The 25,579-nt window shown below is 43.1% G+C and overlaps 4 protein-coding genes across 5 annotated transcripts in view; 2 read left to right on the top strand and 2 right to left on the bottom strand.

The window, feature by feature from the left end:
- LOC108900388 (sodium-dependent neutral amino acid transporter B(0)AT1) overlaps positions 1–25,579 on the top strand; it is a 244,075-nt gene that overhangs the window by 119,285 nt on the left and 99,211 nt on the right. The gene's annotated exons all lie outside the window — the stretch shown is intronic.
- LOC108900437 (tissue alpha-L-fucosidase-like) lies at positions 660–3,858 on the bottom strand. The gene is given in 8 exon segments (XM_018701476.2): positions 660–1,231; positions 1,311–1,379; positions 1,381–1,411; positions 1,509–1,699; positions 1,792–1,992; positions 2,127–2,370; positions 2,713–2,847; positions 3,174–3,858. Coding segments are annotated over 8 exon segments (1,365 nt in total). The 5' UTR covers positions 3,530–3,858; the 3' UTR covers positions 660–1,093.
- zbtb8b (zinc finger and BTB domain containing 8B) lies at positions 4,005–7,916 on the bottom strand. Its single transcript, XM_018701487.2, has 5 exons — positions 7,765–7,916; positions 7,010–7,202; positions 5,831–6,746; positions 5,526–5,704; positions 4,005–4,772 (listed from the first exon to the last, which is right to left on the bottom strand). Exons 2-5 carry the CDS (start codon positions 7,181–7,183, stop codon positions 4,458–4,460), a joined length of 1,584 nt encoding a protein of 527 aa, XP_018557003.1. The 5' UTR covers positions 7,184–7,202; positions 7,765–7,916; the 3' UTR covers positions 4,005–4,457.
- On the top strand, positions 19,823–24,456 carry LOC108900434 (hairy/enhancer-of-split related with YRPW motif-like protein). Its single transcript, XM_051065741.1, is given in 9 exon segments — positions 19,823–20,449; positions 22,635–22,705; positions 22,801–22,874; positions 22,959–23,040; positions 23,324–23,332; positions 23,335–23,449; positions 23,451–23,500; positions 23,503–23,826; positions 23,829–24,456. Coding segments are annotated over 9 exon segments (981 nt in total). The 5' UTR covers positions 19,823–20,369; the 3' UTR covers positions 24,005–24,456.

Below are 25,579 nucleotides of genomic sequence, written 5' to 3'. Positions count from 1 at the left end.
TCCTCCTCTCGCCGTTTTCGTCGACGAGGCGTTTTCTCCCGCAGGACCCCCGGTGGCTGGAGGTTTTCCTCTTCTCGCACCATTCCCGGTAAACTCGAGACACCGCAGTCTTGGAAAATCCCAAACGCTTCACTGTTTCCGAGATGCTGCTGCCGGCTCGTCGGGCTCCCACTATCATACCCCGTTCAAACTCACTTAAATCTCGCGACTTCCCCATGTGTCACCGTTTCTTCCAACAGAAATGCTGCTTCGGGGATATTTTTTTTTTCTAAATAAGGAGCACCGGAGATACTCTCTTGCTGCCAGAAACAAAACAAAATCGTAAAAATGAATGCTTCTTCTTCTGTGGTTTTATTCGCTCACCAGGCGTACTAACGCCCTCCTCAGTTGGCTTCGTGATTTCCTCGACTATTTTAGCTTTTTCTATCAATAATATGTAGGCTATCATATAGTTCAGAACGCATAAACACCTACACCACAGCTATTAACACATACTGGATATACACCAGTTAAAAATATCCAAATGCAGTACGACAAAGCATAAAACATAATGCCAAATTAGCGCTATTCTGCTGAAATACATTCCGTGACCTGCCGAAAAAAAAGCCATTACTATGGTTCAAGGGTTCTTTTTCATAGATGAAAGACACTCGTATGAGTTATTTTTATAGTGTTTCTTCATTTTAACTTGTTTACAGTAATGTATACCTGCTCTTTTATTTTTCCATACCGTGACATTAACATCCACAAGCAAACGTCCATTTCATGCATCTACAGTGCATTTACTGTTCAGTAAATCCTTCACTTTGGAAAAAGTAACCAAATTTCATGCCAACAAGTTTGGTGGCTGTTCCACAGTGAGGCAACAAACCTCACCAAAACACTTTCTCAATTTTCAAGGAAGCCTAATAGAAAAGTGAGGGAATTTTTGGGATTATTAACAAACAACCTTTTGATACCAACATTCAAGCCTAGCTAATAACTTTATCAACAGTTTCAAATACATTAAGTATAGTTCACAAACATCAGTGTATAGACATTCTTCTTGATGTAAAACTACAGTATATAACTTCATTTAGTTGACTCTATGACGTCAGGCTACACCCTCCAGTTTCAGAGTCCAGGCATTTCCAGGAGATGCTGGCATAGTAGGCAAAAGAATCACCAGTCCAGCTGTTTGTGTCACTGGTGCCCAACTCAGTGGTTTGTTAGGATAGTCCAGAAGTGTCACCTATGGATGTGAAAAATAATTGTGAAGAGTTAATGACACATTATGTTTAGTGGAATTCAACAGGCACAGTAAGGCTTACTTTTGTTGCCCCAGATATCTTCGGTGTTGTAAGTTGAAGTACTTGTTTGGACGGCCAACCAAGGATTATAGGCATAAACTGCACTGTTTTTGGAGGTATACCTATAAGAGGAGCAAACAGTGGTTATAGCCAAACTATGGCAGGCTTTTTATATAATAATGAATAAAATAGAACATGACTTAAAATTCTCAGTCACACCAGACTTGGACGGTGCTGTTCTCTGTCTGGATCCTCCAGGGTTTGGAAGCATAGATAGCCTCCCCGTTTATACCCAGCCAGGCACCGAGACCCCTCAGACGTTCCTCAAACACTGGGGCGATCATGCCGTCTGCCATGGGCCCAATGTTCAGTAGGTAGTTGCCACCCATTGCCACCACATACGCCATGTCCTGAGGAAACAGAGTGTTAGATTGACACCAAATAATCAAAAAAGGACTGGACAAACAACAGCTGTAGGTGATGACCTATTGTGACCTTTCACCTTAATGATGGAAGGCAGGTCCATGAGTTCACTGAGCCTCATGTCTCTTCTGTAGCCCCAGGAACGGGTGTCGATGGACTGGCATTTCTCCCACTTGTGGTCCGGAAGTTTACCTGGCGTGTACCTGTCAGCGCAGTTGTAGTAGCCTCCATGTTTGCAGTAGCAGCCCTTGCCCCACCTGTCATTGGTAACCACCACATCCTGAAGAAAGACACATCACAGATATGCATTTCCTCACATTCTCTAAAATGCTGCTGAAGTTTTAGCATGAAGAATAAAGCCACATGGTGTCAGACATGATGAAAATATAACGGTATTTGCAAAATGTCTTTCACCTTTACAGGACTGTCATTGTAGAGCCAGGCCAGGAACTGGGTGGAGTTCCAGTAAGTATCCGGTGCATCCCAGTCCCCATCAGACCAGATCAGATCAGGTTTGTATGCCATCACGAGGTTCACAAGCTCTGGCAGAGTCTTACTGGCAACAAAATGCTGAGTCTTGAATCCAGAGACTTGATCCAACAAGTAAAGGGGGTGGTACCATTCATACAGAGAGTGGTAGAGACCCAAATGCAGTGATCTGATAACAGAAAATGGTTTATTTATTTATTATCTATGTCAACAATTGTTGTATTGCACAGGTGAAAGTCTCAGATTTGAAGACATTAAGAACTCTTTTTGTTTAAATCCATGTCATTAAGGAGGCTCCTCTGCAGATGGCCCTGACCCCTGAAAGATTCCACAAGGATCAATCATTCGTCACATTGTATCTTATAATTTATGACATATTTGGTGTTACTGGCACCTTCCCTGGCCCTGTGTGCATTTACAAATCTATGGCATTTTAGAAACCAGTCATTTCAAAAAAAAAAAATGTTACATTTCAATAAACTTCGACACTGCATCCCTGTGATTTGCCCACCTCTTCCTGACAGCTGCAGCCAGTTCTCCCACCAGGTCCCGGTGAGGACCTACATCCACTGAGTTCCAGTTCCAGGAGACTGCTGAGGGCCAGTTTGTGAATCCTTCATGGTGTTTGGATGTGAATACTACATACCTGTAAAAGCATGTAAATATAAATATCCACACACAATTCAGGAATGAGGAAGTGAATAGGTTCTCTGTTAGTAGTACTTTGCTGTGACCTTTAACAGACACAGATTATTATATTCTGATTATTGTGACCTGGGTAACACTGTGACTGAACGCAAATACAAGACATCTCGCAGGTGTGGCTGCAGTTGAGCAAACAGTGGCAACAAAAGGGACCTGCGACAGGCAGAATCCAACTTAAATACAAATGGGATGCATCAGGTCTGTGCACATTTTTATGGCCCGAGGTCATCAACATGTGCCAGGAAAAGACGGAGCTGACGACCGTACCTGGCTCCAGAGGCTTTGAATATTTCCGCCCATGCGTCCGGATCGAAGAATTCTGCGCGAAACTCGTGCGCAAAACCCGTGTATTTGAAGTACTTCGGGTAGTTTCTCTGCATGAACTCAACGACGTCTGCGCGTTTCTCGGACTGCCACCAATACCAGAACCACTCACTGAAGTTGCCGAAGCCAGGGACCGAGAAGACCCCCCAGTGAACGAAAATCCCGACCTTCGCCTCGTCGAACCACTGGGGCAGGGGTCTGGCATCCAGGCTAGTCCAGTTTGGTGCGTAACGCGCTATGCATCCAGGTCCGATCATAAGAAGAGGAATTACACTGAGAAGTGGGATAAGACGCGACATGATGACTTGTGAGGAGGTTATAAGATTCTGCTTGTCCCTCTTAGTCAACTCGTCAGGTACCTGTGTGTTTTCAGCATGTACCTGCACATAACACCTTTATGCCATTGTGGGTAGGGCAACCGGTATAGTCACTCCTTGGTGGTACAGTTCCAACTTCAGGGAGATGGCTTTAACAGAACGGCAACGTCCATCCGACTTAGATTTGACTCCTTCTGTGACATTACAAAATACAAATGCACTTTTAAGGTAATCTGTTGCTCTCTTAAGTCAAAAGCCTGCGGAAATCAGTAATGTAACTTTACAATGATTTTTTCTGGTAGGGCTTCCACCACTAGAGGGCGTCATATGACACTTTTTGTATCACAATAGTGCAGGTGCATCACCGGATGCAAATCTATGCCAAGCAGCAGGGAAATGAACAAAACCTCGAGATCAACAAATCTCAGCACATGAATACACAAAATGAGATGATGGATAATTATGTCCACAGTACACAACACATTTATTGCAATAATAAAAACAGTGGCCCCATCGTAACAATAAAGCACTTTTATCTGTGAACTGTAATCTTAAATAAACTGTTGTCATAACATGTAACAAGCTACTTCATTCATTTTCTGTTAAGCTCTGAAAACTCCAGACAACTACAGCTTTGACAGCCACATTCTCTTTATGTACAGCACATACAGGCAAATGTAGATCTGATGAATTGTGCAAAGATATGGGCAGGAAATTAAAGATCACATTTAGAATTTTAAAAAAGGCAAATCAACCTCCAACAGTCACAAGGAATCATTTTGTGGTTACAAATGAATCAATAAATAAGCTCACCTTACAGTAATAATTTAACATCAACAGTATGGCCACAGTAACAAACTGAACAGCGGAGCAGTTAAGACTGTAAGTGGTGGTACAGTGGGCTACATATTCACAGTGTGTGACCAACATCAGTGCAGACAGCCAGCTGCCTTTCAAGCATCTGTTTTTCCACCAAGTCCTCCACTCTGCCAACCTCCACCTCATCCACATCGTCCATAAAACTGGACCAATCTGTACCCCCATCTGCTCGCTCCATGGGCTCTGGTTGGCTGGCTGGGTGAACGGGGGCAGAATCATCGTGAGTGGTGGTCACGCAGTTGCAACTGTCGCAGATGCCGAAGCGCCTGAGTCCCGGTGAAACGCTGGATCCAGTGAAGGTTCGCCTGCAGCTCTTACAAGACACCGGCCAGTAGTGCCTGTGAACCTGTTGACCGATGGTCGCCACAGTGAGAAAGAGCAGTATGTGAATCATTTTGGAAAGACCAAAACAACTTTTAGATTATTACACAGTGAAGAATAACAATATGGGAGACAAAAGATTTAGTGCTCTTATTATACTTCGTTCTCTCCACACAAAACACAAGGAACAGGGAAGAAAGAACTGAATTTAACTACACTCAATGAAAGAGTGAAATGAGATAATTGACTGTTTACAACTAACTGCTAGTAATTACTGGCTTAAAGTGGATTTGTACAAAACCATTATATTATTCACTGAACAATTCTTGTCAACCAAGAATGAATCAAAATGAAGAACAATTAAATTTCACATCTTTAACGAGCAAATTCATTTTCTGTTCAGTAGTTGCCAACATTTTTGGGTTAGGGTTGGCAATATGTTGGCAACAAGATCATTCTTTGCTACTATGCACCCTATATATGTAGCAAGCTTATATTGTAAACCTTTAGTTAACCAGAGTTAAATTCACAAAACATAATTACTCTTATCCATGAACAACCAGCCCTTCCTACATAGCTCTTCTTTTTATACACACTCACATCTGGAAAACAGTCACAATATTCTTATCTTCCTCAGTAATTTAAAATGACAATCTCTCATATTTTAATACCACTTGTAATTTAGACTTAAAAGCCTATGTATATATAAAAACAAGTTACATGATGCAATATGATAAAAACTGGTTTTTGTGCGGTCACGGCTGCACCGTGTTCTTACACTGAGGGCATGGCTGCGAAGATGCTCCTGTCTTGTAAACCTCTTGCCACACATGGGACAGGGGAAGGGCCTCTCTCCTGTGTGGCAACGGATGTGTCTCTTCATGATGCCCTTCTGCTTGGCAGTATACGGGCAGAACGGGCACTTGTGGAGTTTCACTGGCACTACCAAGCCATCGCCTGCAGGGGGAGAGAGAGACCAACAGTTCAACTCTATCTCATGAGGACAGCACTGAAAAATGTGGAGCCTTAACTTTTATGCTTGAGAACTTTCACTTTTTAAGCCTATTTGATCCTGGTAATTACCTGTGTCCTCTCCAAGCCAGTCAGACTGAATCTCCATGATAGATGATCCCACAAACCCTAAACTTTCATCCATTCTGCCTCCTCCCGTGCTGCTACCTAGTCCTTGGGTAAAGCGCTGTCCCACTCTGTCCCCCAGAGGACTGGGGCCTTCACCTCTGGCTAGCATCTCCATCAGCTGCCTGGCATTAAAAGATGGGCTGTACCCGAGGGGGGAGCGCTCGTTGGAGGGAGAGGGACTTGGGGGAAGTAGCCTGCTGTGATGAGGGTTATGCAGAGAGGGCCCAGGATATGAGGCAAGGTCTTTGGTGTCAGGGGACTCCATAAGCTCCTCATCAGGGTCGTACTCTATCTTGGGGTTCACTAATTCTGGGGTCAAAGCAGAGGATGAGGAGGATGAGAGGTTTGTCTGATCCATATGTCCCTTCTGTCCTTCACTCCCAGATGGAAACTCCTCCCTGGAATGGTAGCCGCTGTCCATGTCCCTGCTGGTTCCTGGTGGAGTGGCCACAGGGATAGACAGGGGAGTTCTAGCTGAGGTCACAGACTCTGTACCTAAACCTGATCCCCTATCTGCCTCTGCAACCTGTGAATGAGGCTCTGCAGCTCCCGCAACACTGGAGATTGCCACAGCTGGAGTGCCGCTGTCTGCAGGGCCCATGCCTCCATCCTGTGCCTTGTCCTCTTTCTCTGTGCTCCTCTCCTTCTCCTTGTTGCATATTTCCAAAGATGAGCGGATGTATCCTTTACAGAAGTTCACCAGATCAGTCATTTGCAGGTAGCTGGCTGCTGACATCACCTCAATAACATTGCTTCTGTTTAATGCCAGGCGGCCGGAGTAGAGAAAGTCCAGGATAATTGAGAAAGCATCGGCTGTTACAATGTCCAGCGATGCTGTGCTGTAGCGTTGGTCACTATCCTGAAAAGAAATATAGACAAAATCAGGACTTGACTGATTTGACATTGTATATGTCATACATTGTTCTTCGCTGCTTTAATAGAAAATTATCTGTTTATTTTAGAATTTCAGGCATCAGAGTAAATCAAACACAACATCACAAACACAAATATATAATCTTAGCCAGTTCATGACATTTGTTTCTCAGATGTCATGCCCAGCACTTGTTTCCGACTACTGAAGAAAACAAAACACTGGAAGGCACTGATATCAGCTTCTGTCACCTGCAGATAGTGAACCAGAAGAGCCCGGAAATAGCCACTCCCAGCAAACAACACATTACGATGGGCCTTGAAAACACGGCCCTCGACAAGGATGCTGCAGTCACAGAAGAAGTCCCGCTTCCGCTGCTCATTGAGCTCCAGCAGCAGTTTGGGCAGGTAGCAGGGCACCTCCATGTCTGCACTTCAGTGAGCCCTGCCAGAGAGAGGAAAGAGAAGAGTGTGTGACTTTTAACAGGGAACAGCAACAGGTTGATACTGAACTATGGTGTCAGATGTTTCATATAAAATCAACTACACACTATTTTGTGTGCAACTTGACTTCAAGTTACTTGTATCTGAGACAGACTTGTATCCGAGTATGCAAACGTGATTCTTACACTCTTCAGTCAAAATGGGGCATTGGCAGAGAAGAAAAACCTTCACCAAGAAGTTAACTTTGCTAATGCGCATTAGGTTTGTGCAGTGTTATTGTCACTGAAGTAAGGTAACGTTTAACACCACAAAAGACTTGCTGTCTTAAGATTGCTGAGAATTACGCAAACAAATGTTCAGATAACTGAGCACACGTTTGACAGAGGAGAAAAAGAGAAGACAACAGCCAAATAACCCTACTTTGTGTTTGCTAACATGCTAGCTTGTGTTGTTAGCGCCGAGCAGCTAGCGTTAGATACTGAAAACAGCTGACGAACTACGCAGACTGCACTTTGTGAAGAATGTTGACACACAGTGTGAAAAAAGGCATAATGTGGTCTCACCTGTCTAATTACGCTTCTGAACGTCACAAATCCTTTATTATAACATAAAAATATAGACTAGCAAGGCTCATTGTCCCGTCCCACTATTAACGTTAGCCAACATACTTCCGCGTTCAACAACCGGTGACGTTTTCATTTAACCAATCAGTGACCAACGGAGGCGTTGCCCGTGCGTCTTCTAAATGTACTGTTAAAGCTAAAGGTAAAATTGGTAGGGGAGGTAGAAATTGATTTGTAAACCTGTAAGACACTGGTAAAACCTTAGACAGACTGCAGGTACAGTAAGACAGATAGAAGTCTGTTTTTTTTTTTTGTTTTTTTTCAGAAGTCTGTATTTCAGCATCTCTGTGTTCTTTGAAGCCATGGAATAACCTTACTTCATCCCAGTATTAACTGTACACCACACTGATTGACTGATTCATTAGTTTAAGTTTGGAGCAAACTAAACAAATAAAAAAAATATTTTAATTATCTTTTAATTAAGATAGTCATAATACATCATCAACTGAAAATTAAAAGGAGAGGTGAAATACAAAAGAAAGCAATCTTACTCAACTGTGTGTACCTCAACCCACATATCCCAACATCTCTTCTTTTTTAACATAGACTTCTAGCTCATGAAGTGTTCCATATTAAATAAATGTCATAGTGCCAGCCTTCATCGGCTGCCACATTTTTGTGGTTACTCTTGTCCCATGGGGTGGTTGTAGCTTAGTTGGCAGTTGAAAGACACAGACACAAATAAATTAAAGTAAAAGAGTTTAAACACTGCATCCCATACATAATGTGAAACATTTCTCTAAACAATGGCATAAAACAATGGCAAAAATTATGGCATATACTGAAGTTACACAAGTACTATTTGCAGGGGGCTGAGAGCAGTTACGCTGTTCTGCTGTCATCCCACTGTACATCTCTAAAAGAGGGACAAAAGTATACAGATTTAATCACACCTCCAAACCATACTGACGGATCTCAGAACTTATTTCAACTTTATTAGCGCACCTTATATTATAAACACATGACGGTAAGTATATCTTTTTGGCAGTAAATAATTTCCTTCACTTTAAAGCAACACTATGTAACTGAGCAGTGGCAACAGTGCCCTCTGCAACCACAAGTGGTAATTACAGGATGCCAGGTTAGCTTCACACCGACCGCATACATTGACTAGCAACAGGGAAGGGTCTTCCCTTGGCAGGGTTAACAATTCAAGCCATATCCCTGGGCAGTTAGTAAGTCACCCACATGTGAGTATGTTTCAGTAATGTTACAATCCACACCATCTTCACACACTACAGAAAATACAGTCTGGTGGTTAGCAGTATGTGGCTTTGCTCTGTTGATGACCACCTATGTACCTACAAATACAGTTGAGGGCTGGTAGTTTGGAACTTGGCTCTGTTGATTACCAGCTGGGTTACATATGGAAGGAATGATGGGCTAATGAACATCTGTTCATGATGATTTACATATTTGTCAAGAGTGGCTGATAAATAATAGGAAGAAACTGGGATGGGATGCTTTACATAAATATGGTTACTGTTGGTGATAACATTATGATAAAACTGGCCATGTTAGGCTATGACTTAACATGTAACTTTTGTTTCGTATGCTTTCGCTGAATAAAACTCTAATGTTAGCTTAACTTTTGAAGCATTCTAACATCAGGATATTAAATTGCAGCCACAAACAGCAATGACAAAAATGTAATTTCCACACCAAACTGCCACTGCAGTGCAGTGACCAACGCATAGTAGAAGCTAGTGTTGGAAATTGCATTACTGGATGAGTAAAACAGATGCCATCTCCGAGTCTGTTGGGAAACCCAGTTGTTGTTTCGCTTCTTTCCATCCTGTTATTGTTGGACCAAGGGTTATTCTTGCTCAATCGTTTTTCACTTTCTCTTTTGGTCCGTTGACCCTCTGCCAATCTTTTCTTCTTTGTTGTAACCCTCAGCACTCTGTTAGGTGGTGGTTCTTCCACTTCTCTCGACATGTTTGTTGTGGTAACCTTCTTTTTTGTTCTTTTTATGTTTTATGGTGACTGGCAAACTATGAAGTGACTTAGTACTGCCACCCACTGCTATAGAGTGTGTCACTGATGTCTTTGCCTTTACATCTGAACTTTTGTTCACACCTTGTTACTCAGGGACATCACAGTATCTGTAATTTGGTCTTATTCGACCATTGTAACTTGGCAATCTGCCTTTTGATTTTTTTTTTCCTTTGAGAAGAATTTACATTTAACACAGTCTTGTTTTAACTACTATGAAGTTTGAGTTGTGTCTGTCTTTCTCCATTGCAGCAGCTTACTGGTAGTGATGATGACAGTGATGATGGTGGTGATGATGTTTTGAGGGAAGAACCTTGAAGTGTTGCACTCCTGCTCATACCAAGTCCAGCATATCGCTGCACAACCACAGGCAGCTTGTGCCTGCCCACAATGTCTACTCAGGAATACTTGTTTATTTGCCTTCCATCTTAAAGAGAAACTAGTTCCTTTTTTTATTTTCGGACATAGTGAGAGTAAACAAGTAGTTCCTTAAGCAGTGTGCCACACCCTCTCAGCACAATCCACAGCTCTTAGAAGTGTTTTTTACACTGATGGGTGCCGACCAGGCGACTTATTTGTTTCAGATATTTTCCCATGGCAAACAGGGTGAATACAAAGGCTTCGTGGAGGCCTGGAGAAACCACAGAGTAGGCGTACATGAGCCTCCATACTCACCCTCTTTTGAAAATGAAATTTATGGCACCTCATAAAAACTCTGTTCACGCTTATAAGCACTAAATATAAACTAGTATAAACCAGCAGGGTTTGACTCAGTCCATTGTAAACTTGACCTGATGGAGTGTTGTGTCCGGCTGAAGGCAGGCCAACCGTCAGTTGACCCAGCTGCCCAGCCCTAACATGAGTCTGTCCCAAAACAAAGCTGAAATGGGTTCAACTCTGAGGTAGCGCTGGTTCCTGACCTTCTTCTCGCTCTGACTCAGGGAAACACAAGGCCTTTGTTTTGGTCATGTGTTGACATAAGGGCAGGAAACTCCCTCTCCACAGACCTTTCACAGCCAAGCAATAACACTGGAGTTTCTACAATGCTGCCCTATCTGTGTGGCAGTTTAATGCTGGTTTACACCCAGCAACCCCTTAGGAACAAATAATATTCATGATTTATCGTTGGGTTTTGCCTTACGCCTATGATTATGATGATGTATGATTTACTGATCGAAGCTCACTCGAAAAAGTAAATAGATGTAGCGTTGGTTGTTATGTAAGGCTACATCCAGATTTGGGACCTCACTCATTGTGTGTGTTAGCCACTCTGAGACCCACGGCTGGCACAGAGGGCTCCAGCAGCACCCCTTTGGGTCCCTGTGGTCTGCGCCTCAGCACATAACAGCCACTTAGGCCGGCATTTTCCCAGGCTGAGACAACACACCACGGTGGCAACGCGAGCCACAGAGAGGGCCTGATTAAAGAGTAGGGACAATGGAGGGAGAGAGAGCCGGGGACCGTGGTGGCATTTTCCATCTCCGCCGCTGTCTCCTGGGGGGACCAAGTATGTGCCGTGAAACGTTTGAATTATCCCAGAATCTCTGGAATTCAGACAGAGGCACCGCGGAGAGGACCCTCGACCGGGGATCAAAGAGCTTTGAGAGGAGTGCGGTGGACTGGTGGTGAAGTCGAGTACATAGGGGAGTATGAGTGTGTATATGTGCGTGTGTGTGTGCGTGCGTGCTTATGTGTTTCAGAAAACTGACTTGAAAAAGATAATGTTTGAATTTGAATCCTATTTTCTTTGATGCCTACATGTCTAAAGATGTTTTCGAAAAAGCCATGTTTGACTTCTGAAGAGACAGTCATCATTGAGCAATGAAATACAGGCATGTGGTGAGAGTGTGTGTGTGTGGTGTGTGTGTGTGTGTGTTGCTGTCCTTTTATCCCTCATGGGATCAGATAATGCAATCATAGCCAATCATTGGGAGTCTAATACAGCGGGCGCCCCTCTTCAGTTTTGGAGACACCACTTTCCTCTGTGGTAGCAGAGGAAGAGGAAGAGAAAAGCGAGAGGGGGAAACCTCGTCTCTCTCTTTCTGTCTATCTCTCTCTGTAATTATCACTTAATGTTCCTCAGTGATCTGGAGACGTCTGTCTCTCGCTTAGTCCTTTCTTCCCTTGCTGGGGAGGAAATGTATCGCAGTCTGAAATAAATCTGCCAGCCTTTTTATTATTGTATATTTAGCACCAGAACAGAGTAGTAAATGGAGCCGTCCCAGACCACAAGCTTCCGGTAGCGCAGAGCCTCAGCGCTGGCTGGCTGTCTTTGCCACAGCCAAGTACAAAGATCAAAGCCTCCTGCACTATATACAGTTAGCTAGTCGTCCTCCAGCATTGACCTCAAGCAAGTTTTCATGTCTGAGAAAGACAGCGTGTGTCTGTGCCTGAGCTACATGCAGAGCGCATTGAATTAGTTCACTACGCAAATATGCCTTTCAGCATGCCGGTTTTACATGAACATCTGTCGCGTGTAGGTTTCTGAGTGTGTGTATTTGTGTCTGTCTGCATCCATATATCTCTGCAGTGTGTGTCAAGCTTTGTCATGGCATTGTCTTGCTTTTGTTTGATGTCAAAACAGACAGCATTGCATTTACATTAAAAAAAAATGCACAAAGTAGTGGCCTGGGAAGTTGTCTCATGGCAGTCGATGAACACAATTAGCATCACATATTATCTGATATACTGTACTTGTACCCCAGGGGTGCTATATCCACATGTTTGTGTTAAAGAGGAAAACAGACATCCAAATAGGACTACGGTCATTAGTAAATTTACAATGACAAGTGGTTGCCCAACAAAATAACACATGAACACCACAGATGCAACTAAGTGTGTGAAAACTAACTAGTTAGCAAGTGAGCAGCTAAATAATCAATAAACAAATCATCAGCTAAAAGTAACATAAAACATACATTTCATACAAAAAGTAATGAATAAATTGTTGAAAATGTTAAAGCTAATGTAATAGATAAACAGTTAAAACTGCTGAAGATAATGGATAAACTGATTTTAATAGTAAGCTAAAGGTAAACATTTGGAATAGATAGCTAAACGTAATGAACTGTGGAAATAGCCATAGAAAAGTAATGAATAGCTGAAAATGCAAAAAGTAAGAGAAACAGTTGAAACAACTTACTAAAAGTAATGGATGAACTGAAATAGTCAGCTAAAAGGAATAGATAAACTAAGTCAGTGGGGATGGATGAACAGGTAAAGGTAAATCATACAAACATGTTGCAGCTTCTTCTGCCACTGCAACTGGTAGTAACACAAAGTTGTGTTCATCTGACTGGGCTGTGGTTGTGCATCAGACGAAAAGGCTTGGGAATCACTGTGACATCTACACAAGATATCACTATATATCAGCTGAAATCCATTAGTTTTACTGAACAACACAGACTTAGTTTTGTGCCAGTAAAATAAGAATGCATACAGAATACAGATTCAGTGATAAAAGCTTCCAGAATTTCAGTTCTAGTGATTTTTAATAATAATAATAAAAGCCATTATTAGGGCCAATAAAAGTGGTATGACTCCCTCAGGAGATATTCGTCATTACCCTCATCCTTCCTCCATCAAAGTCTCCTTTTCTTTCCCTGTGCACTCACTATAATCCCCTTCTGGGAACACTAAAAATTACCCAGCAGTGTGGTGGCGGCAAGTTTTTATGCCGGTTTTTAAGGGCTTACGCCTGCTCTTCCGAGCTGCCGTCAGAACGAGGTGTCGGCAGGATGCCTCCCTGATAAGGCCGTAATCTGAGGTGTAAAGTTATAAGAGGGATTTGGGAAAGTGAGAGGGTGTCAGAGAGCTGCAGCTCAGGGTGTTCGGGGCAGCATAAAACAGGGATGGAGCACCATCTCCTGGGTTTTACGACTCCGTGAGAGAGCGCCTCTGAACCAGACTTGAATTCAATTTATCCAAATCTCAGAATTTCGAGCTGACCGAGGAACAGATGCATATGTTTCCAGTTTTGAATACATCCTTGCCATGCACAGTTTACTTTCCTCTGAGAACTGCAAGTTTCTACACTGCACGCCTTTTCTCCAGCCACTCACAAAAATAGAAAGCTGATAGAGGAATTAAGCATCACATGGCTCCATGCAATAAAAATTAGTCTCCTCCATAAACTTGAATGATAGTCAGCTCGAGCAAAACTAGTTTTACAGTGGCTAATATTAGCTGAGTCTTAAAACCCCGGTCATCAAATCAGGCACAGTTGCATGCATGGATTAGCCCTGAACTCTTTCATTTTTCGCTTTCCCCTTCGTCTCCTCATCTTTCTCTGCGGCTCATAAAAGATTGCGTCCTGTGTGTGATGTGGTGGAGGAGTGCAGTCAGAATGAACTGATTACGGACGAGGGCCGGCGTGCCTTTGAGTCATGGCACCGAGCGACATTCTTCAAGCGCTTAAAAATAGTAACAGTTGGCTTTTTTTCAGGTTTGTTTTTCTCATTGGAGGACTATGGGGCATCCTCTTTTGGCTTTTTTGGAGACTCGAATCATAACCAGATTCTTTGTTTTTTTCTTTTTTCTCCACCTCCCTCCCCCTCTCCCCCTCCCCTTTTCTTTCATTTTGTTATTGGGAGTTTGTTTAATCTTGTGAAGAAAATTGGCTTAGCGTGGGAAAGGCAGAATTCTTTTGGGGAAAGGTTTTGTTGTTTTAGAGTTGTGCACATTGTTTTGTTGGGGTTTTTTTTTTTTTTCAGCGCAGGGAGAAAAAGTGCCAGTTTGTGCCAAAACCTCATGAAGTACAGATAAAAAGGAGCTGAGTGAGAGGGAGGCCACAACACCACGACAAAGATATGGGCTGTCTAAGCAAAGAGCTTTACAAATGACGATCTCCAGGGGGAAAAGGGGGTAGGGGGGGTTGGGGGAGTCAACATGAGGGAGGAAGGGAGTGGAAGAGGAGGAGGGAGGAAAAGAGGAGAAACAAATGTGGATGGATTGGTGGGAGGAGGAGGAAGATGGGTATTGGGGGGAAATAACGCAGAGCAGTGAGGAGGGAGGGTGGGGGGTGGGGGTGGCGGTGGGGGCGAGATGAGAGGGGAAACATTCCCCCTTGCCCACATTAAAGACATAAAAAAGAAAACAAACAGAAAAACATGTCTGACATAAAGAGGCTGGTTTCCGCGGCGACAGCACAATGGCTGCCTGTGGCTCTCGGGGCCCTCGCCGTCCCGTCTGGGGCCCGGCACCAGCGAAAGTCACCGCAGTCACAGGGCCCATCAGCATGCGTGTGTGTGTGTGAAACATGGTGAATGTCATCACAGGCCCAGTGCTGTGGGAACCGCCATGAAAGGGACCCCACTCGGAAACCACAAAAGCTCTTTTCTGCTTCTTCTCCTCGGCTTTTAGCCTCCTTATTTATCTTTGCGTAGGGGAGCCGGATGAGGAGGGAGGACTCTCTCTCTCTCTCCCTGTCCTCTCTATGTCTCTCGCTGTCTGACAGGCAGCATGACCCATCGCTGCAAGCCCTCCTGCCCTCTTGACACCTCAAATCACAGCAGCCACTATCTCAAACATATATACTGACTGTGTCTAACCCTATTTCTCTGGAGGTTTATTCACACCTCATATCAGCTCAATCAGATCATAAAAACACAATGCAGCCCTTTGGAAACAGCCCATAGGAACAAACCTGGCGTTCCCAAGAATGCCTCATATATCCAGGTTATTCCGAGTGAATCGTGGCGACGGCCTTACAAGCAGTGCCACAGGACCCCAGGCATTCCTTATGTGTCTGAGGGGGCAGATAATTCCCTCATGGGTCCAGCCTGGACAGTGCCAAGCTACTCCGGTGCCAGTTCCCATGCCAATCCAATCTTGACCCCAATGACTGAACACTCAGCCACAGGCCAACTGTTATAAAAGCCTCATACCAATAAGGAATCGACAGAGTTTTTGGGTATATGTCAATAGCACTTGCATACAGCAGGGCACCACGCAGAGCTCCTTTGACCACATTTGGCCTTTCACAAATTCTCCACAGGGATTCTAGACAGTGAACAAACGTTCCATTTGCGAAACGCTATTTGATCACATTTGATCATTTATTGGGATAAGGCATATTTACAAACACCACAGCAATTTAATCATATCTGCTCATATTTTTACTGGAACATGGCCATTTAGGATTTGGTCCCTTTGATAATATTTATCTGGAACTTGAATTATAATAAACTTGCTGTGTGTTAACAGTCAATTTTTATATCAGTTCTCAAAGTAGGAGAAGGTGGCACTCTATCAAAGTCTATATACATACAGATCAAAATAAGTTTTTGCTAAAACATTATAGCAGATGTGTTTCAGTCAGAGGCTTTCCTTGGAGCTTGGAAAGTACCAGAACTACTAGAAATAAACATATTCATGAGGTTGTGCAATTTTTTGTCTTTTTCTCATTTTGTTTTTCAATATTTTTTGTATCAAGATACAACTTCTAATATGTTGTTTCTCTAGTGTAGATATATAGTTTCCATATATATATAGTTTCCATATTTGGTGAGAATCACCAAATATGGAAACTCAATTAAACAATCTAAAAAAAAATGCAATTTCACAAAGCAAGAAGTAAGGCTCTTTTTCTCATTTAGTGAAGAATTGACATTTTATGGATATAAATGACATGAATGTCTTAACTTGCTTTATTCCATTTAGCTTGTTTTTATTGCCTACTTTATTTCATTATTTTTAAATTTTCTTTGCATGTCTCGTCTACATATGTTTTATATCTTTGTACTGTAAATCACTTTGAATTGTGTTGGTGTTGAGAGGTGACATACAAATAAACTTTCTTTGCTTTGCCGTGCCTCAAAAATGGCTCTGGTCCTTGTATGATACTGATACTGACACCAGTACTGTTTGTAATTATGAGCTTCTGTGAGAAATAAAATTCACTTTGTTTAATAGTTTACACCAAGTTTACTTTCAACAGGTTTGAATTCTTCTGAGGGTTTTTTTTTTTTAAACTGGAGTATCCACATTATAGAAAATAATGTTGCTGAAAGTTGGTTTTCTGTTCCTAAAAAAACAGAGTACAAATAATCGAAGTCAACCATGCAGTGAGACATATCTGATCAGTTATCCATTTTGACATGAATGTAGAGGGAAAAGTCACAAACAAAATATCCTGCTGAGCTGGTTCCATCTCACAGACTTTCAAACAATAGCAATAGTCATGCATCAGAAGCAATAATTGCAGCTGAGTGTTTGTGCCTTATAAATTGTGGGTATGCACTGTCCACATTCGTGTGAGGGAGTTGTGTGTGTGTGTGTGTGTGTGTGTGTGTGTGTGTGTGTGTGTGTGTGTGTGCTTGTATGAATCAGTTCATGGCCATGGTGTGTGTGTGTGTGTGTGTGTGTGTGTGTGTGTGTGTGCATGTCCCTGAGCATTCACACGTTCATATTTGAGTTGCGTATGTGTGCGTGTGTGTGCAAATTGTAAAAGTATGAGCTTGTTAATTTCAATAAGGGACGTTGCCTTGTTGTGGTTTGGAGGGATGGGAGGGAAAGGACTTGAAGTGGCCGACCAAGATCGCCAGAAATCTCCCAGAATTCCATCCCCCCATCCAGTGCCAGCTCTCTCTCTCTTATGTTCCTCTCCATCACCCTCCCTTCACACACCCCCACCATGAAACCATTTTCATAATTAACTTATTTATTTATTCATTCATCTTCTTAATTACTTTCCACTTGGTGCATGTTTTTCATGCAACTTGCCTCATCCTGGAACAACTGGGGGGTGGTGCCGGCCAAAGACGATGAGTGAAACCAGAGTGATTTCATTTTTTGAAAAAAAAAAAAAAAAAAAAAAAAAAAAGAGATTGGTGATACAGAGAGGAAAGTTAATCTTTGAAGACAAGGGTGGGTGGGTGACAAAAATAACAACAGAGAAGAGACTGAAGCCTACTTCATAGATGACTCTTTTCTTTCAGACTCTTTCTTCCCTGTTTTCTGATGCTGAAATGAGATCCAGATCTGAATTAAGGAATGATTGGTAATGAAAGGATATGTGGACGGGGGGTTTGTTTGGTGAGAGGGAGGGAGGGAGGGTGGAGGGGAAAGAGGGATTTCTCTTTTCTGTTTGTCCTGACTCATACTCACCACACTATAAGCCCCCCTGGTGATGGTCACACTGATTACTGACACTTGGGTATTATAAGCACACACACACACATGCATATGTTATAAGTTAGTTTATTACTTTACATATACAATATGATAAAAAAAAAATGCAGGCAGGCAAGGCTCAGTTAGCGCTGGTGAAAAGTGAGGCTGGTGAAAAGTATAACATCTTAAAAGAGAAAGAAAAAGTAACAGAAATGAAGCATTATACTTGTTCAAAAAACATACACAAAGTTCTTCCACTCATGTACTTGTAGCATGTTTAAACTAACACACCCTTCCAGTCTGCCAGGCAGGAAGAGACACACTCAGCTGGGCATTGTGTGGAAGGGGGCATGCCACTTGGCCTCCCTCCGTCTTTAACACACACATATGCACACACTGCTGGGTTGATCAGGCATCGCTCCTAACAACCGGCGCCTGGGTCTCGTGTTTCCATGGCAATCTGTACCAGCAATCTTCCCACGGTGGCGGCGGAACCGAGTGCTAAGTGCAGCAAGCAGCCATGTGTTTGAGTGTGTCTGTGCGAATGTATTCGTAAGCACACAGAGAGCGCTATCTCGTCCAGTGAAGAGCCCAGATGTTCAGACACTCACTGAGCTGAGTCGTCTCTTGACCCCTCAGTGCTCATCTCTGCATACACTGACCCACACACAGGGGCAGATTTAAAAAGTTTGGACTAAGTTGGGTTTAAAAGTCAGCCTCTGAGTTCTGATTTCACTTTCTCAATTAGCAGGATTTCTTGATCTCATCATTTTAGAAGTAACATGGCTACACGTATATGTCAAAAGTCACTTTTTCAAAGCCTAACATAATAAATAATAATTAATGCAGTTGTGGATTGGTGCACCCTTATAGTATAAATCTGCAGTTTCTGACCAGGAATATTGTAGCTGCAACTCAGTTGAAATACTTATAAATATACTTATAAACAAACACTTGGTTAGCTATAAGTAATGGATTAAACAGCTGAAATAGCTAAATAGTAATGTTAATAAACAATTGAAATAGTTAGCTAAAAGTAATCAATAAATAGTTAAAATAGATGAATGGTACATTACTGGATAAACAATTGAAAGATTTTGTTAATAGTAGAATAAAGTTCTAAGCTGTTGAAATGGTTAGCTAGCTAGCTTGAAATAATGGATAAACAGGAAATTGTTCCTTAGCCAAATGGTGGTAGGCTAGTGAAAATGAATATTGTAACAATTTACACATTTATATGATTCAGCGGTGCTAAATAACATACAGATTATAATCTGTTCGTAAGAAAAGATTTGGAAAATGAACTGGTGGTGTTAGTGACTCATCAGACAAGGCTGTGAGGGTATGTCAGGCTAAAAAGGTTGGCAACTACTGGTTATTAACATTAAAGCAATACAGTAAGTGTTGTTTAAGGGTAAAAAAAAAAAAGCAAGATAATAAGATTTTTCAGATGCCTACATCATGGTACCCAGAGGGGAAAAAATGGTGTTTTCTCTCTCTGTAGAAAACTGATGTTTTTTCTCTGTTATTTGAATGTCTCACACACACACACTCACACAAAGTAGCTCAGTAACTCAATTCTCCAAATCACCTGTGTGATTGTGTGAGAGTCGAGCATTGCATATCATCACACACTCCCCCGCAGATGATGGAGTGTTTTCACAGTCCATCATTCCCACACCTCATCTCTCTCCCTCCCTCCCGTTGCCATTGTTCTACAAAGCAGTATAATTAAAGGAGCAAAGAAAGAGAAAGAAAGGAGGATATACGGAAGGACGGAAGGAAAGCAGGATGAGATTGGAGGCTAATTGACTGAGGATGACTGAGCAAAGGGATGGAAAGATGGGGTAGGGGGGGTGGGGGGTGGGGAGGGAGAGAGTGGGGAGGGAGGGTGACAAGCCAGGGAAGGGCAGATTAAAGGGAGGGAGGAGGGACAGGGAGAGGAGGCGGGGGAGCCAAAACTGGCAACCCTGCCCCAACTGCCAAAGTCCTATTTTGTCATTGGGTGGCTGTGACAGAGAGAGGGAGCCAAGAGAGAAATAACAGAGAAAGAGAGAGAGAGGGAGAAAGCGAGAGACTACGATTGGATGCCAGTGATAGAGTAAAAGACTAAAGCAGCTTGTGAATTTTCTTAGTTGTCATGGGCCCTTGGGGGTCGATCAAGTGGCACCGCTGACTCACAGAGGAGAGGACAGAAGACACATCAAGAAACAACAACAACCACAAAAAACGCGCACAAGTGACAAGAAGTAACTAAGGACAACAAAGCTTTTATAAGTAACAGCTTGAGAGAAACACAAGAGAGTGAGGGGCACCCAGGGTGAGTGTCTCATCCAGAGGGGAGACGGTCTTTAGTGTGAGAGCAGCTGACAAGATCACCCAGATCCTTCGGTCCATCGTCCATCTGTCAGTCCGTCTACTGAGGAAGAGGCAGAGACATGAAGAGACCTCACGACTACAGCTCCCCAGACTCGGACACAGACGAGTTTATTGACGTGGGACAAGAAGACAGCTATTGGTGAGCATCCGCCAACCACACCTGAGTTTGCAACACATGCCCTCCAATCACAGGTCAGAGTGAAATTAGATAGTATCCGGATGTAATTAGTGGCTCAAGACAAATTAGCTCTAAACATATTTGCCAGTGAACTATGGGATTTGCAAAGATTTTGACATGTAGAAGCTGCCACACACTGAGCTGCAGACAAGCTGACGGACTGCAGGAAAATTTTTTAAATCTGAGAAGGCGATGCGGTTTATGAAACAATAATGACAAACGAGTAACTCCTACTCTCAAAAGTTTTCTGCATTGGGATAAAATCCATTTGTAAATTATTGGCAAATGTATTTAAGTAATTTGAAAGTTTTGACACGCCCTCTAACAAAACCAAAGCTGTCAGTTTCAAGTTTAAACTTGAGGCCTGTGGCAGCAAATTTGCCACATTCACACATCCAGATATATATATATTCATCGCATTTTCCCTGTCTATGAAACTGTCATGTCATGTTTGCTCCTTTTACTTGCCCGTGTGAGTAAATGCAGAGGTGCATAGCAGTCATTGCATGCATGACATGCATTAAAACAAGTTTATGTTAAAGAATTGTGAGGCCTGTCATGTCTGAAGCATGGAAACAGTGGCTGAAGATTATAGATGTATTTAGTATAGAAAATATCATCAGATCAAGTACATAAAAAAATGTTGCATGAGTCCAGTTTTAAAATGTATTCATCAAGCATTTCTTGGTTAATTTATGACTGTAAATTATGCAACAATGTTTCAATCTTTAATCCTTTCCAGTTCAGAAACTCTTTGATGTTGCAAAAACATAAAAATTTAATTATCAGATGAACAGCAAAGCAACAAAGAGGGACAACCCTACATTAAATATACTGGGGATATTATAACATATTGTGGGAACATTAGAGGCACATTGTGTGTGAGTGAATACTGAATTTGAATTTGTTTTATTATACTCTGTCTCTTCAGTACAAGACATATAAACATTCTTGCTTTATTTTTAGAGATTTAATCCACTGTCAAAAAAATGCTCTGTTCAGTTCATATTGTATTAAGGTACAGGAAACTTACACAGAAACGTATGAACTTATACAGGAAACTTGAGTGTTGCATGTTTTTGTCACAAATTCATATAGTCAATCATAGTTTGTCTATTATTTGCATGTATATAGCTAAATATATGCAGAGGGAATAATCTGGAAAATGCACCTTTACAAATATACAGTGTTTTTATTTGAAAGAAAAAAAAACATTTCAACCTCTGAATGTACGTGTGACCCACAATGCCATGCTGCTTAACTGCAGACATTTCCTTACAACCTGTTTGAGTGTTGTGGAAAATGTCTGATAAGCAGTAAAATGACTCTTTACAAGTCATTACACAGTTTTAGGTGCATTAGTCACATTTTTTGGCTGGCAGTGTGGAAATGTGGATTAAAGGGAATATTCATTAGCATGTATTTCTAACAGTGTATCTACAGTACACAAAAACACATTCACATGAATATTGCTTACATCACAGGCACTCAGCAAGCCAGCAATGCTAAAGACGGTTTGGATAAATCAGATTGCCATGTGACATGCAAACAGAAGACAGTACAGCCTTTTCAAGTCAGCCCCATCAAACATAAACCTAAACAAAAACACACAGCTAAATTGGCAGCCTTCATGTTAAAATCTAATAGAAACGCAATAAGTCTCTGGTGGGGCAGTTTTGAAGGGGACTCCAAGCTGACAGGCTCTTTCAGGCCTGTAAGATGAGTGTTCACAAACAAACACAATCCATATTGAGTGACTGTACTCGGAGGAGCTCACATCCCATGCTGCATGCTGGAGCCCCATGCGAGCGAAAGCATCGCCCCAAGGCTATATAATCATCTTTCTAAAAGTGCTTTTGCTCAGATGGAAAGGAGAACAGCATGTCATTTCACTGAGACTAATGTCCAGAAACGCATTAAACCAAAACAATCTCGTCCTCCCTCCTCTCCCGGGTACTCCTTTGCCTCTCCCTGCCCAAAAAACAAATTAGATTGAAGGGGGCTGATGTGCCATCCTGCCTCTGTCTCATATTAAGGAGGGTAATAATAACAATATGCAGGAGAATCAAAGTTACTATATTTCTCTCTGTGCCAGCGCCATCCCCCACATTTCCCTCAACTCTCTCTCTCTATCTCCACGCTACAGCCCAGTCACCGGGTCCATGTCTCCTGGCAGCGCCTCGCAGATTCTGGCTCGAAAGAAGAGAAGAGGGGTGAGTGGATTATAACCTTGGATTGTCATCTTTTTTAGGGCTGTCTTTTTTGGGTTGGTCCTAACTCTCCCTCTGCTCCTCTTGTTTTGTAGATCAGAGAGAGGCGCAGAGACCGCATCAACCACAGCCTGTCAGAGCTCCGCAGACTTGTACCCAGTGCTTTTGAGAAACAGGTAACTGCTTACAAATCTAATTCAGTGATACAAGTAATAACCCAGCTTCATTAAATCTGATCTAATCTTCATTTTCCCTTGCAGGGTTCATCTAAGCTGGAGAAAGCAGAGATTCTGCAGATGACAGTGGACCACCTCAAACTGCTGCATGCCATGGGAGGAAAAGGTGAGAATTCTTGACTTTTTTTTTTTTTTTGCATCCCTAACAATCCACTTTCTAGGATTTTCTGTGTGTCATTCGTTTTCTGTGTAACACAGACACAAAAAGCCTTTGAAATAATGCTGGAAAAGATCTTAAACCCATCAAAAAAGTAGACAAATATATTATTATTGTCTTATTTTTTTGATCAAAAGATTAAAAAGACAGCATGCACAGGAAGAACTTTCATGACTAACTGCATTCCATTACCATTATTCAGTGCATGACTAACTCTCTTCTTCTCTCTTAGGATACTTTGATCGAGGGCCTTGGCAGTCGATTATAGGACCCTGGGTTTTAGGGAGTGTGTTGGGGAGGTGGTGCGGTACCTCAGTTCCCTTGAGGGGGAGTCCCCGGACCCTATAGGAGCCCGCCTGGTCCCACCTCTCACACTGCGCAAGTGAGTTAGACCCTCTCCTCTTACAGTCGGCCCCGGCTCCGCCTTGCCCTTCCCTCCTTGGCCGTGGGCGTCCTTTCCTCAGATCTCCCCCACCTCGCCAGCCTCCTCCTCGCCTCCATTCCCCAACGGGCGACGGGATCTCGCCCTGCTGGGGAGCTACCCATCGCCTGCCTCCCTCCGCCTCGCCCCCTTGGCTGGCTGCCAGCAAGGCGCACCGCCACTCCTCGCGCCCACAGCTCTGGCCACCGTCCACAGGATGCCCTCCCTCGCTGCGTCCCCAGCCCTCGCCCCCTCCAGGCCGACCCAGCCATCCCCTCACTGTGCCACCAGGGCCTCGCCTCTTCCCCTCCCCACCCTTCCTCTTCCTCTCCCTCCTCCTCCTCCTCCTCTTCTACTTCATCAACCTCTGCTCCGCCGCAAGTCTCTTTCAGGCCCTTTGCGCCTCTGGGGTCTCCCACAGCCCAGCGCAGGGGCTTGAGCGGTTCAGCCAAGGCGACCCAGGGATGGGGGACTGAGATCGGAGCCTTCTGAAGCTCAACTCGGTTTTGTTTTCCAAATGAACTCTGTACAGTGGACATGGAGCTCCCATGTGCACCATGTAGCAAATATGATACCTTTGGAGAAAATAATGGACCTTTGATGATTGTCTCCACCTTTAAGGGACTCTAAAAGCCATATCAGACTATGGGTGAAGTTTTAGATAAACACAAACAATCATGTATGATAATAGAATGGAGGAATGTGAAGGAATAGAAGGTTTGAATAAATCCATGTTCATGATCTTGCTTGACAAATACACACATAGAAGAGTGTCCAACAGAGCCATATATACAACGCTCAACGGGTTGATGTTGAGTTTTCACTGATCTTTTAACTGTGATAATTGTTTTTTTTTTTTTCTCCAAAACATTTATACATTTGATTACCTTTTCCAACTCTGAGGAATGTTTGACAAAAATCTCTATAAAGACTAAGTGCCTTTACCTCTGTTCACGTTATTTTTTTCTCTGTGTGTCTTCTCTGACTGTGTATGCAAATGCAAACATGTAATTGCAGCTACATAATGTGCTATCAACACAAATGGCAAAGAAACGGTTGAAAACTACATGTTACCCACTTACCCATATTAGCCTTGTCTGCAATCAGGGCTTGCATGTTCCCCAGCCGTAACCCCCACTGTATCTAAGCTGTCTCCAGTGATGGCTGATGGGAGCTGTGGTCTTGTGGCTTCAGAGGATAAACATGGTGGGAGCTGGTGATGTTTTTGGGATGCCGCGGCGAGGCAAACAGACCCATCACTTTGCCCTCTAATTGACAGTCCCCTGTAATTAACTTTACCCTCATATCAGTCTATGTATCTTCCTCTCCTCTGCTGTCTCTCTGCCATTCTTTCTCTCCAATCTTGTGTACACCAGCGGATATCTTCTCTCCCTGTTTGTCTGCGCCTCTGTCTCCTCAACAATGGACAGACAGTACAGAAGAGGGCGAGAGGGAGGGATGGAGAGAAGGGAAAACAAAGAAAAGATCTGAAGGGCTGTGGTTGGGTGACTGATTCAGCGTAGACGTTCAATAACAGGGTGGGAGGGAGGCAGGAGACGGGGGTTACGGGGGAGATGAGACGGACTGTCAAGGTTTAAGAGGGCAGAGAGGAGAAATGGTGTGAATCACAGAGAGTCGGCCAGCATGTACGGGGTGCACGAGAAACCCCCGAACAATGATGAATGACAGTTGCAACGAGTTGTTTCTCAAGAAGATCAGCATAATTGTGCCGTGCTTCACCAAAACGGCTCCGTGGGGATGAGAGAGCAGAGAAGAGCCTTGTGTGTGTTTACTGCTGGAGAACGCTTTGATCTACTTCAGGATGCAATGTCTGTGGTCTGCGGTCCAAAAATGTGTGTGTTCCGCAAAGTGCATATTGTTTATTTGAGTGAGTGTGCTAGTGTGTGCTCAAGCCAGAGTCATGTGCTCGCTGCCCTCTTTGTGTGTTTGTCTGTGCCTTGCTGAGTGTTTTGTTTATGTGGTGTTGTGTGCACACACGTCTTGTGTGTGTGTGTGTGTGTGTGTGTAATGTGAGTCTTCAGGGCTGGCGTCAGGACTGAACCGCGG

This window comes from Lates calcarifer, linkage group LG3, assembly GCF_001640805.2.
Source record: "Lates calcarifer isolate ASB-BC8 linkage group LG3, TLL_Latcal_v3, whole genome shotgun sequence".
Classification (NCBI taxonomy): Eukaryota; Metazoa; Chordata; class Actinopteri; family Centropomidae; genus Lates; species Lates calcarifer.
This window is presented reverse-complemented; position numbering and strand designations above follow the sequence as displayed.

What these genes read in the sequence shown, in the direction of transcription:
- zbtb8b (XM_018701487.2), bottom strand. Translation starts at nt 7,183, where the DNA reads ATGGAGGTGCCCTGCTACCTGCCCAAACTGCTGCTGGAGCTCAATGAG. An exon ending in TTCTGGTTCACTATCTGCAG is followed by an intron (nt 6,747 to 7,009) that starts GTGACAGAAGCT and finishes ATTTCTTTTCAG; the next exon opens with GATAGTGACCAACGCTACAG. An exon ending in CTGGCTTGGAGAGGACACAG is followed by an intron (nt 5,705 to 5,830) that starts GTAATTACCAGG and finishes CTCCCCCTGCAG; the next exon opens with GCGATGGCTTGGTAGTGCCA.